The sequence below is a fragment of the Penicillium manginii genome (genome assembly GCF_028828005.1).
Source record: "Penicillium manginii strain IBT 31320 chromosome Unknown utg000004l:1.0-7231830.0:1.0-7236170.0, whole genome shotgun sequence".
Lineage (NCBI taxonomy): Eukaryota > Fungi > Ascomycota > Eurotiomycetes > Eurotiales > Aspergillaceae > Penicillium > Penicillium manginii.
Window position 1 is genome coordinate 4,894,331 of NW_026643105.1, and position 13,355 is coordinate 4,907,685.

The 13,355-nt window shown below is 53.1% G+C and overlaps 3 protein-coding genes across 3 annotated transcripts; all 3 read left to right on the forward strand.

The window, feature by feature from the left end:
- Nucleotides 1-1,124: 1,124 nt before the first annotated feature.
- On the forward strand, nt 1,125-3,448 carry N7533_005539 (acetate--CoA ligase; the record flags this gene model as incomplete). The annotated part of the gene is made up of 6 exons (XM_057102189.1): nt 1,125-1,151; nt 1,248-2,492; nt 2,547-2,807; nt 2,862-2,991; nt 3,052-3,326; nt 3,386-3,448. 6 exons carry the CDS (start codon nt 1,125-1,127, stop codon nt 3,446-3,448), a joined length of 2,001 nt encoding a protein of 666 aa, XP_056961819.1.
- Nucleotides 3,449-4,252: 804 nt separating this feature from the next.
- N7533_005540 (uncharacterized protein) lies at nt 4,253-11,222 on the forward strand (the record flags this gene model as incomplete). Its single annotated transcript, XM_057102190.1, has 6 exons — nt 4,253-4,352; nt 4,691-4,807; nt 5,116-8,912; nt 9,107-9,343; nt 9,399-11,057; nt 11,109-11,222. The coding sequence occupies 6 exons, from the start codon at nt 4,253-4,255 to the stop codon at nt 11,220-11,222; spliced, it is 6,024 nt and encodes a 2,007-aa protein (XP_056961820.1).
- A 1,587-nt stretch (nt 11,223-12,809) lies between these two features.
- Nucleotides 12,810-13,349, forward strand: N7533_005541 (cell wall mannoprotein 1 family protein; the record flags this gene model as incomplete). Its single annotated transcript, XM_057102191.1, has 1 exon — nt 12,810-13,349. One exon carries the CDS (start codon nt 12,810-12,812, stop codon nt 13,347-13,349), a length of 540 nt encoding a protein of 179 aa, XP_056961821.1.
- Between the last annotated feature and the right edge of the window lie 6 nt (nt 13,350-13,355).

Here is a 13,355-nt window from a genome sequence, read left to right on the forward strand (position 1 = left end):
ATTTCTGTTTTAGTCTTGCGTGCTTGACACTTGTAGCAGAAGGGAATAATATATTGATTGTGCTGCCCTAGGGTACCAATGGAAGTGGGAGATAGAGATTAAACTTCCAGCCGGCGCGGCTGAGGGTCTCTCTGTACTTCCATGCTTACTCATCCCCCGCACCCGTGACGATCGGGACCTTCCACGGGGGGGTTCGGGGACACGATCTTGGGATTCCTCTATGAATCGGGATCGCGATGTTCACCCGGAGTCTTGGGTCTAAGGTCGAATCTCAGTGGAATTAACATCAAGATATCATTCCCTCGGTCATCGGAAGAAAGGGGAAGGAAATGAAATGACGTTGGACCGGCAATCCCAACAAAGGACCAATAGCCCAGTCAGCTTTCTGCCTTTGGAGGAAGTGCCAGGGATAACCGCGGGGGGGGGTGATCGTTTCGGACAAATGGTTCTTATGAGAAATCTAGCCATTCCATTTGAACCGGGCGGCGTCCAATCCATGGGAAGCAAGAAGCCGGGGGAAGCGGCCCAAATGCATAGTTCCTTAGTTCCTCCGGGGCAACGGAAGTGCTCAGTCCCCCGCATGACCGAGCTAAAGTGGCATGTAGTCGAAGTTCACAATTGAGAGAATCTGATGATGAATATGTTTACTACCTAGGTATATTAAAGTATATCTAGCTATAGAGTATAGATAGATATATAGTATCTTCTTCAAGTTCTACTAGTATCTATAGCCCCAGAGTATAACTACTTGTTGACTACTACTACTACGGTATACTCCTGCCGCTCGCAGTGATAGCCCCGCCGCATCCAGCCTTGACCCGAATCGGTGACAGCCAATTACTCCACCCCCAACCCAGCACTCCCCTAATATTTAATATTTAACAATATTTCCTCCGCGCTTCATTTCTCCTTTCCCTCTCTCCCGCCCCCTCCACTCCCATCTTCAAGTTCCCATCCCGTGAGTGATTCATGTTCTAACCACCCTCCAATTTAAGCTCCCGAAGCTGCCACTGCCAGTGGCTCTTTCGTCCCTCTTCTCACCCGCTAACCTTTACCCCCTCTCCTCCAACAGATCTCTCTCCCAACACAAATTTGTCTTCCATTGTGCTCAGGAGCTCACTACTATGTCGGACGACCGTAAGCCCTCTGTGGTAAGTACCAATATCAGATCGCACCGCCGCGCCCGCCATTTTTTTTTTCATCCCACCTTCCCCCGCCGATCATTGCTAACATCCTACGCTACCTAGGTGCTGGAAGCCCACGAGGTTGACACTTATCACGTTCCCAAAGCTTTCCACGACAAGCACCCCACCGGCACTCACATCAAGGATATCGATGAGTACAACAAGCTCTATGAAGAATCCATCCGCAGCCCCGACACTTTCTGGGCCCGCATGGCCCGTGAGCTGCTCACCTTCGATAAAGACTTCCAGACCACCCACCACGGTTCTCTTGCCAATGGCGATAACGCCTGGTTTGTCGAGGGCCAGCTGAATGCTTCCTTCAACTGTGTTGACCGTCACGCCCTGAAGAACCCCGACAAGGTCGCCATCATCTACGAAGCCGACGAGCCCAATGAGGGCCGCTCCATTACATACGGCGAGCTCCTGCGGGAGGTCTCCCGCGTCGCCTGGACACTGAAGCAGCGTGGTGTCAAGAAGGGTGACACTGTCGGTATCTACCTTCCCATGATTCCCGAGGCCGTCATTGCCTTCCTCGCTTGCTCTCGTATCGGTGCCGTCCACTCCGTTGTTTTCGCTGGGTTCTCCTCAGACTCTCTCCGCGATCGCGTGCTCGACGCGAACTCCAAGGTCGTCATCACCACCGATGAGGGCAAGCGTGGTGGCAAGGTCATTGGCACCAAGCGCATTGTCGATGCGGCTCTCGAGCAATGCCCCGATGTCACCACTTGCCTGGTTTACAAGCGCACTGGCGCCGAGGTTCCCTGGACCCAGGGCCGTGATATCTGGTGGCACGAGGAGGTCGAGAAGTACCCCAACTACCTCGCCCCCGAGCCTGTTAACTCCGAAGACCCCCTTTTCCTTCTCTACACATCCGGATCCACTGGCAAGCCCAAGGGTGTCATGCACACCACTGCCGGCTACCTGCTGGGTGCCGCCATGACCGGCAAATACGTCTTTGATATTCACGATGATGACCGTTACTTCTGTGGTGGTGATGTCGGCTGGATTACTGGTCACACCTATGTGGTTTACGCGCCTCTGTTGCTGGGATGTGCCACCGTCGTTTTTGAGAGTACCCCTGCTTACCCCAACTTCTCCCGCTACTGGGATGTCATCGACAAGCACGACGTCACCCAGTTCTACGTTGCCCCCACTGCCCTGCGCCTGCTGAAGCGTGCGGGTAACGAGCACATCCACCACAAGATGAAGTCCCTGCGTGTGCTGGGATCCGTCGGTGAACCTATTGCTGCCGAAGTCTGGAAGTGGTACTTCGAGGCTGTCGGCAAGGAGGAAGCTCACATTTGCGATGTTCGTATCTCTGTCCACTAATATCTGCGATTTGTACGCTAACATACTTCGCAGACCTACTGGCAAACCGAGACTGGTTCCAACGTGATCACACCCCTGGGCGGTATCACCCCCACCAAGCCTGGTAGCGCCTCGTTGCCCTTTTTTGGAATTGAGCCTGCCATCATTGACCCCGTCTCCGGAGAGGAGATCACCGGTAACGATGTTGAGGGTGTTCTTGCCTTCAAGCAGCCATGGCCTAGCATGGCCCGCACAGTCTGGGGTGCTCACAAGCGCTACATGGACACCTACCTGAACGTTTACAAGGGCTACTACGTGAGTGGTTAATTGGTATCCATCTTTGATACATTATTGACTCTTGTTGTCTAGTTCACCGGAGATGGCGCTGGTCGCGATCAGGACGGTTACTACTGGATCCGTGGCCGTGTTGACGATGTTGTTAACGTTTCCGGTCACCGCCTGTCCACTGCTGAGATCGAGGCTGCTCTCATCGAGCACCGTAAGTTGACTATGAGAATGAAACGGACTTTTTCGAATCAATCGCTGACCTTGTTTATAGCCATGGTTGCTGAGGCCGCTGTCGTTGGTATCGCCGATGAACTGACCGGTCAGGCTGTCAACGCCTTCGTTGCCCTTAAGGATGGCAATGAGACGAATGACGAGGTCCGCAAGGACCTTGTGATGCAAGTCCGCAAGTCCATTGGACCTTTTGCCGCCCCCAAGGCCGTCTTCGTTGTTGAGGATCTCCCCAAGACCCGTAGTGGAAAGATTATGCGCCGCATTCTGCGCAAGATTCTGAGCGGCGAGGAGGACAGCCTGGGTGACACATCGACTGTAAGATTCTCATCTCGATTAAGGAACGTTGGGAATTGTTCGCTAACTTATTCTTTCAGCTGTCCGACCCTAGTGTTGTTGACAAGATCATTGCTACCGTCCACGCGTCGCGTCGCAAGTGATCGAAGGGGAATAAACAAATAAAATAAAATATTGGGTCTATGATTTCATGATAATGATTCAAAAGAGAATGAATCTTTTTTTGAACTTCTTTCTGGTTCAATTGTCATTGAGCATTATGCAGTAACCCGCGTGGGAGGACCGATGACCCCGGACCTCAGGCGTCCGAAATTGATTTATTTCTTTTCTTTTCTTTATGAGTGTTGCCTATTTGATGTTTGAGATTCCCTGACCTGTTTATCCAGCAGCGGTGTGAATATGATTTTCTCACTTCCTGATTTCATTCATGAAAATTTCTTTGTTGCGTAGAGACACCGTAGGAACGTAGTAGTAAGAGGCATGGAGAGATAGAGCCGTTTTAGGAGTACGGCTCCTGCATAGATAGCTGTTTTCGGGTAGAGCTCACAAGAGCTTTCCTCTTCAATATGTTTACAGTTTGTTATTGCCATTAACCACCGACCACGAGGGATAGCAGCAAGGGAGAGAGTGTCTTTCAGAAACTCACTTATGGCTACAGCTCCTGCAGCTGCATGTACAACATTCCAAGTTGAACAAAGCTTTGCACAACAAAGCGATTGAACTCGGGCTTTTCCCCATGTAAGGCACCAACCCACTCACGTGACGGAGCGCAGTCCCCCGGAGGCTGACCTAAGCAAGAGTGCCTGCCTGAATTGGAACCACCCGACTTTTCTGTCGCGTCGCTCCCTTCATCCTCCACGCGCTCATCTTTCTTCTCACTTTCACCTTACTGCATCCATATCCGGAGTGCCGTATGAACCACTAATTCCTGAGCTTCAACCGACACTATGTCTTTCGGCTTTGGAGGTGGAGGATTCGGCCAGTCCAACAACCAAAGCAGTGGCTTTGGCACCGGATCTGGATTCGGAACCAGCAATACTGCCGGAGGTAGGTCTTCTTTCTCTGTTTTTTTTTTGTGAATTCTATCCTTGTTTGGTGTTTTGTTTTTGCAATCCCTCTGTGTTTCTTTACTACCCCCTCTGTGGCTCTTTCTCGACTGCTTCGCTCTGTCGGCAACAACCCGGTGCTCCCTGACTTCGACCCGCGATGGACCATGACACGCCCAAGGCCACCAACCTCTCGCCTTGATATCCTCAGTCGTGCCAAAAGAAAATTCCCGCGGACTCTCTCGATGCTCAGCGACGCCGCGACAACGGAAATGGTCTTGTTGAAGGGGCCTGCTTGAAAAATCAGTCTCTGACCGCGATCCCTGCCCCGTCATCTAGGCTTCGGCTCCGGCTCAGGATCAACAACCTCCGCATTTGGCGGTGGCAACACTGGCAGCGCAGCTTCTGGGGGTGGTTTGTTCGGTAACACCTCCAGCAGCTTCGGCACCGGCGGAGGTACGTGCTCGAGCATGAAGGAGTCGTGCAGTTGTTCTCGCTCAATGTCCTTTCGGCGTATATCTCGCCATAACGACAAATCCCGGATTCTCGACAGCCTGTCTTGATCCTTAACCGTGCGAAGAACTCTTTGCGCGGTCGTCCAGGATATGACTCGGTCGATGCCTTGGCTGGCTCTTTCCCCGGAAACCGAGCGATTCGACCCCAGGACAAAATCATCTCACCGAGCTATAATTGCGTCTTTTAGACATGTTCATATATGCGGATTTTAGTTGACAATTGACTAACATATATTTCTCCACTCGCAGGATTCGGCGCCAACAACAACACACAAACCCAATCTGGCTCCCTTTTTGGCGGCCAACAAAACCGTACTGGTGGCTTCGGAACTACCAATACCCCTAGCACTGGCGGAAGTCTCTTCGGAAGCACTCCCAACACTGGAAATGCCGGCGGATTCGGTTCCAGCACTGGTGGTGGATTTGGATCTGGATCTGGAACAACAGGCGGATTCGGTGCCAACGCCACTACCAACACGAGCGGTGGTCTTTTCGGTGCGAATAAGCCCGCCGGTGGCTTCGGTACCCCCGCAGCTACCAGCGGAGGCTTCGGCTCCAACACCACAGGCGGCGCTTTCGGTAGCTCAACAAACACCGGCTTTGGAGCTGGTGCGACTCCGCTAGCGGGCGGCGCAGTGGCTCCCTGCGATGGAACCGGCTCGACCCCATTCAACCCATTCACGGAGAAAGACACGAGCTCCAACACCATGAATCACTACCAGAGCGTCAGCTTTATGCCTCCGTACAAGAACTATTCCTTCGAGGAACTACGGTTGGCCGATTATGAGCGGGGCCGTCGCTTCGGGAATGGAAGCAACCAAGCAGGTGCATTCGGCTCCTCCAGCTTCGGAGGCACCACGACTGGAACTGGATTCGGTTCCCAGCAGAACACTACAGGCGGCTTTGGTGCCAGCGCCAGCACTCCCTTCGGCGCCGCTAATACTAGCGCACCATCGACATTCGGGTCTACTCAGACCGCTGGCGGATTTGGCTCTACAAACAACTCCAACCCCCTCTTCGGGGCTAACAAGCCTGCAAACTCAATGTTCGGCGGAGGAGCGGCAACCACCCAATCTGGCTCTCTTTTCGGTGGTAATACAGCTACTGCTGGCACTGGCGGTGCATTCGGAAGCAATACAGGAACTGGTGGCTTCGGTGCCAACACCAACACCGGTGGCGGCCTGTTCGGAGGAAATCAACCAGCCAAACCTGCCTTCGGTGCTACTCCTGCGACAGGTACAACCGGTGGCTTTGGCGCTGCTGGTGGATTCGGAGCCCAGCAAAACACCGCCAATGCGAACCCCTTCGGTGGAAGCACCACTACTCCTTCCACTGGCTTTGGCCAACAACCACAGGCTGGTACTAGTGCCTTTGGCGGCGGCTTGGGAGCAAACCAGAATCAACCCCAGAACAAATCTCTGTTCGGCGGCACTGGCGGTGGCTTCGGCACCAATAATCAGCAGCAAGGTACCGGCGGCTCCTTGTTCGGAGGCGCTCAAACTCAGCAGCCTGCTGCTGGTGGCGGCCTTTTCGGCGGTGCTAACACCCAGCCTCAACAGCAGGGTACCGGGGGTCTCTTCGGGGGCAATCAATCCCAGCCCGCGGCTGGTGGTGGTCTTTTCGGTGGCCAGAATCAACAGCAACAGAAGCCGGGTGGTCTCTTTGGCGGCGCAGCTGGCGCTACAGGTGGTGCATTTGGTGGCCTGGGTGCCTCTCAAAACCAGCAACCTGCTGGCGGCGGTCTGTTCGGTGGCCAGCAGCAGCAACAGCAAAAGCCTGGTGGTCTTTTCGGCGGCTCAACAGGCGCTACTGGTGGCGGCCTCTTCGGGCAGAGCAATAATACCCAGCAGAATGCCGGATCCTCCCTTTTCGGAAACCAAAGCCAGCAGCAACAGCCGGCCGGTAACAGCCTGTTCGGCGGATCTCAACCTGCACCACAACAATCGCAGCCCGTTCCTGGAAGTCTGACTTCCTCCCTGCTTGGTGGCAACCCTTACGGCAGCCAGTCTATCTTTTCCGGTTTGCCCACCCCGGATGCTCCTTCTCCCGGTCCTCTGGCGACACCCCTCTCCTCCAGTATGAGGCAGAAGCAGCGAGCTCCCCTTCCTTACTCCATCACACCCGGTGGTGCCAACCGCCTGTCCACCCCTCCGAAGCGCCATGGATACGGTTTCTCTTACTCTACCTACGGCTCGCCCTCCAGCTCCAACAGCACCCCCTCTGGATTCAGCAACAGTCTTCTCGGTGGCAGTGGTGGAAGCAGTAGTCTTCGCGGCAGCATTGGAGGCAGCTTCGGCCGAAGCTTCAGCAAGAGTTACTCCACAAGTAACTTGCGCAAGACCTTCGACCCTGAATCGGACAGTGTTCTGTCGCCTGGTGCCCTGCAGTCCAGCGGTGGACGCAGCAACGGTGGCAGCATGAAGCGTCTTACCATCGACCGCAGTTTGAGAACCGATCTCTTCGCTCGTTCCGCCAGCACATCACCAGCACCTACCCTCACCAACGGGGATGATTCGGCTCATCCCGATAAGCTCAAGAAGAAGGTCAGCTTCGACGCCAGCCCTTCCGCTGTCCAGGGCACTGAGATTGTCCGTGTCGAGTCCAAGAGCCCGGAACCCACCCCTCAAGCTACTCCCCAAGAACTGGGCTTCCTGCGCTCCCAACGTCGCAGCGGTAGCCTCAATGGAATCGACGGAAACGGCAGCGAACGTCCTGAGATGGAATCCATCAGCCGTGACCTCGCTGTGGTTCCTGAGAATGGCGAGCCCATTTCTGCTAATACCTCTTCCGTGAAGCGTCCCACTTTTGTCCCCGGCTCTGACCCTAAGCCTGGCGAATATTGGATGAAGCCTACTCGCGCCGAACTGAACAAAATGAGTCGAGACCAGCTGAAGCAAGTGGTGGACTTCACTGTCGGCCGTCAGCACTGCGGTTCAGTCACCTTCAATGGCGCCGTTGATCTGACTACAGTCGACTTGGAGAACATCTACAACAAAATCGTCGAGATTGGCGTCCGAAAAATTACTGTTTACCCCGATGAGAAGATCAAGCCCCCGATGGGTAAGGGTCTGAACGTCGTCTCTACCCTTCGCATTGAGAACTCCTGGCCTCGTGGCCGTGATCGAAAGTCCCCGCTTCCCATCACCAGCGGACCCCTGTTTGATAAGCACATTGACCGTCTTCAGAAGGTACACGATACCGAGTTTGTCGACTACGATCACGCGACTGGCACCTGGATCTTCAAGGTTCCTCACTTTACTACTTATGGTTTGGACTACGATGAAGATGAAGAAGGTGAGAGTCTCGACCAGAGCACCCTTGGGGCAGGTCCTGATGACAACCGCACTCCTAAGGCCCAGCCGGACCACCCAGCCAGCTTTGAGCAGTCCGCAACCTTCTCCATCGACGAGTCTTTCGTTGGCTCCATGGCTGGCATCGACGATGATACCTTCGACTTCAAGAAGCGCAAGCTCGTTCCTGGCTCCTTTGGCCAAGCCATGGAGATGGAAGATGAGGAGATGGGATCTGAGGGCGAGACCGAGTCTTTTTTAGAGGAAGGCTCCACGGGTTCAACTACTGAGCATGAAGATGATGTCACCGAGAGCCAGCGCTCTGGAGACTCCGTAGTTGGATCTGATGAAGATCAGGAGATGGACATGGCGGGTTCCTTTCCACACCTTCATCATACCGTGGAGCGGGAAGACTCCCAGAGCACCGACGGTGAACTGGACACCACCCACCCAATCAGGCGCTTTGGCACACCTCCCAAGCCCCGCCTCGACCTTACTGGCGACTGGGCGGAGCAGCTTCAGCGCACCATTAGCCCTCGCAAACAAAACCGCGATGCTTTGCGGGAAATCCAGGCCAATGCCTTTGCCGACCGATCTCTCTTGAATGACACCTCGCCAGAAGCGAAATCGAATGGATCACCCAAGAAGGGGTTCACGAACAGTATCGACTTGATGAACTCGCTCTTCCAGCAACCGCGCAAACAGAACGCCCCTTCACCGCTGAAACCTTCCAAGGTCCAGCCCAAAGGCTTCGAGGTTCGCATTCCCTTTCCTGTTTGTATTTGATTTCTATCTTTTACCCATTCCATCTTGTCTATTTTTCCGCACTTTAGCACCACCCCCTGTTTATCCTTTGATCATGTAACTAGGCTTCAATTCGCTTGCACATCCCATCCAGATAGTTTACTAAATTGAGAATACTCTGAGCTAAATTTTTTCCCTCTTTCCAGTGGCCCTACAACAAACAACCCAAAACCTTCGCCGGCGACGAGGCCCAGATGAGCCAAAAGGACGCCGCTTTCCACGATTCGTTCAAGCCTCGCTGGGGTCCCATGGACTCTATCGTCTGCGCCAAAGATGACGTGGCGGAGCCGATTTCTGGTGTCAACAACCGCTGGCAAGAACGTCTCTCTGTCTTCAGTGAGGGAAGGGATATTGCGGTTTTCAAATACCATCAGACTGGCGAGGTATGTAGATTCGATTTGTCTGTATTCATCCAACGCATCACTAACCCTCTACTAGTCGCAAGATATGCTCAATGTCCAAAAGCAACAGTCCACCGTCGAGCGCATTGACGGAACTCCATTCATTCGCCTTCCCAAGGTTGACATGCGCGAGTTTGCCTTTGCGCATTCCAAAGAAGAGGAAAGACTGGTGTGGCAGCTAGCCAACATTCTATTCAACGACAACATCGACGATGATATCTCTGCGGGTGTGCCAGCCCAGCTGCGACCCCAATTCGTGCATCGCATCAAGAAGGACCGTTTGACTCGTCTGTGGGAGAGTATCATCCGTGAAAAGCATACGCAAACTCTGGAGCTGATTCGTTCGGCTGAGGAGCGTGCTGTCCACCTCCTTTGTGCTCACCGGATTGAGGAGGCTTGTAAGACTCTTATCGACAGCAATAACCTTCACCTTGCTACACTTGTTGCTCAGATCGGCCGCGACGCTACCTCTCGGGCCGAACTGACGGACCAGATCGAGGTCTGGCGTCAGAACAACGTGCTCTCTGAAATGAGCGAGCCTCTACGCGCCCTTTACGAGCTTGTTTCGGGCAATGGCCTTCGCAGTGAAGGTAAGACTGGCGGTGCTCTGGAAGATCGGGCCTCCACCTTCCTTCTCACCGAGCGCTTTGATCTGGATTGGTTCCAGGCTTTTGGCCTCCGCCTTTGGTATGGTACCACCGAAGATGAGCCGATCGAGGCTGCCGTGTCTCAATTCTTGAACGATCTGGAACTGGGATCCGAGCCTGCTTTCCCTCACCCTTCGCACGAAGCCAGCTCTCACGCATCTTTGCAGCCTGGCACTGATACCTTGGGTCGTGAATCGCCTCTATGGGTGCTCCTGAAGACATACGCAGCTGTTAGTGGCGCTGCCAACGTCTCCCCTCTTACCTTCCCCGCCGCAATTTTGCCTGAGTCTCTGTCTGGGGACCGACTCAACAACCGCCTCTCCTTCCAGCTTCATCACGTTCTTGCTGCTGCTGTGGGTAAAACCGATGCTGTCAAAATCGACCAGCATCAAGTCGACCGCCTGGTCTGGGACTATGCTTCTGAGATAATTGCGAGCGAACAACTTGCCCCTGCCGTTTTCGTACTACTGCATCTCTCTAAGGCCGAAGATCGCAAGCGTGCTGTGCAAGACACTCTTGCCCGCTTCGGCGCTTCTCTCCCTGATCCTACAATCTCTGACGGCACCACTCCTGACCCAGCCTGGCAACATCTCACAACCGAGCTCCAGCTTCCCGAGCCTTGGATCTGGGTCGCAAAGGCTCTGCACGCACGTTCCAGCGGTGATGCTATCCGCGAGGTTGATGCACTGATCCGCGGCAAACACTGGAACGACGCCCACGCCACTTTCTGCCGTGTCGTCGGCCCTACTGCCGTCATTTCCCGTGACTACGCGACCCTCGAGCAGCTGGTTACCGGTTTCGGCGATGGACCGGAGCGTAAGATGCGCGGCTGGTCTTCCGGCGGTGGCATCTATGAAGACTTCCTCCGTCTCGCGACCGCGACTCGGGGCCGCAGAGATCCAACCCGGTTAAGTCGACTGGTGAATGCCCTTGTGGCAATGGGCGACCGTGTCCGCAGCGGCTCAGGCATGGACGGCTTAGAAGAGCGCGTTGCCTTCAAGGAGATGAGCCGTGCCGTCGCTGGCTGGATTACGCATGAAGATGTCCACGTGAGTAACCCCTCCCATATTATATGCGGTGAAGTTTTTAACACCTTACAGTCTGTCGAAGCGTCGAAAATTCTCGGCCTGCCCCTTACTGGTGACGCCCGTGTTCTTCAAACAGTTGAGATGAGTCGTCGGTATTACGGTGTCGTTATGGCTGGCGGTTTTTAGTTAGCGAGGCATTGATTCTGTTTCTACAAGCCCATTCATTGCTCACGTGGTTCCTTTGCTCGTCGTTTGCTGAATCCCTAATGTCCTATGTTTCCCCCCCCCTGTTTTTACCCCAATTTTTCTTTGTCCTGTGATCACGATATGAACTGTACTTTATTCATCTACCCCAACAATCTACCTATCACCACGTCGTATCTCTGCTTCTTGTAGATTAGTCGCAATCGCGATGCGAACGTTGCATCATTGTAATAAACGGCACGAATTCAGTCTGTTCTTCCAGACACTGTAGCTGACTACCACGCCATATCCAAAACCGTGTCTCGTTGAGATAATCGAACAATCATCCATTTCAAGCACCCTGCCCATCGACCTCAAAATCATACTCGGCTATGAAGACGGCGATCATGGGTGTTCCTGTCGCTAGTCATTCCCAGGCTGAAGATCTTGACCCTGGCACGATACACAGTCTCTATGACTCGTTTCAGAAGCTGCATCTACTCCGCAGGGGGGAACTTCCCCCAGTTTTAACGCCCCGTAGTGATTCCAATTGTGGGTTCAAATTTGAGAGTCCCCAGTTTGAAAGTACTAGCGAAAATGCGTCATTTCCTTCCTCTCTTTCCACCGTTCCCAGAAGCACAAGTACCGTTGAGGTATTTATTCTTTGTCTTGCTCAAAAAGAATGGTAAAATATTCGAGGTAACTCAAGTTTGAAGTTACCGGACCTGCATAAAAGAGGTAGTCATGTAGATCTTACACAATGAGTGTCGGAAGGATCCAGATCAGCGAGAAGATGCGTTCCAGCAGTGCGAGAGTCGCCGGTGATCTTATTCATTGGCTGCCCTGTGAGAGACTGTTTTTGATGCAAACCTTGATGAAAACCTTCGCGGGGTACTCATAGTTTCCAGAAAGCGATTTTGTAGGCCGATCCAAGCATAATGCATCCGCTCGCCTCAATTTTGTGGCCAAGTCTTGAAATTCGGCGCCGGCGGGATCCCTGACGACCCACGAACCCCTGGAAACCTTAAACCGTCACGGCTGATCGTCGCTGAGTCGACGTGATACTGAGCATCCCGATATCAAGTATAGAATCTCTATTGATACTGTTGTTGGCTTTGGCAAGATAACATTATAATAGACACAGAGAGAACATTGGTGATATACTCGACTGCCAACTTGTTCAATGATCACGGTCTGCACTGGAATCCGACAAACGGCGGTCGTGTTCTACCTAGTACTAGGAGGTAGAAGAATTACATCCGAATTAGTTCAAGTTGGATTACTGAAAGTGAGTTTGATGTTCGAATCCAAAACTCTAGGTTGCTTCACAGGATGAGCCTCGGTCTTTTACTTGGTCTCATAGATGGGTAGTTTTGAGGGGTTTCAGCAGAAAGTCGCCGATCTAACGAACGATCTATATTTGCGACTATCTTACCATCCTAGAAAAACCTATTTAAATGCCCATGTTTATTCCTAGTCTCCTCCAAGTTCTCAACACCAAGTCAAACTCGAATCAAACCTTTATCATCAACAAGAGCAACTCTGCTTTTTTATCATTCGCCCCATCAATTCAATTCACCACCAATCAAAATGGTAGCCACAAAGTACATTTTCGCCGGCTTTGCCTCCATTGGACTTGCGATTGCCGGCGGTGCCGCCGACATCGAGTCCAGCATTGGAAAAATCGAGGATTCCTGCAGCTCTCTCAGCCAAACTCTGAAGGGTTTCACCAGTGACGGAAATGTGATGGGTACCGCCCTGAAGCTCCAGGGAGAAGCCAAAGATCTTCTCAGCATCATCAACGACGGCAAAGACACAGCCAGCAATGCCGAAAACCTCAGCTCCGCGGACTCCGACAAGCTCGAAGACTCGGTCAACTCACTTTCCAAGTCCGTCTTTACCCTCCTTGACGGCTTTGTCGAGAAGAAACCTGTCTTCCAGAAGGCTGTTCTCGGCGGCTCGGCCGATGGCCTCGTCGAAAAAGATCTTCAAGATCTGAAGGGTGCTACTGATGGTCTTGGAAAGGCTCTTGAGAATATTGTTACCGGTCAGCTTAAGAAGGACGCCCCTCAGATTCTTAGTGACCTTGACAAGCACTTCGATGATGCTATCAAGGCTTTCTCGGACTAAGTTATT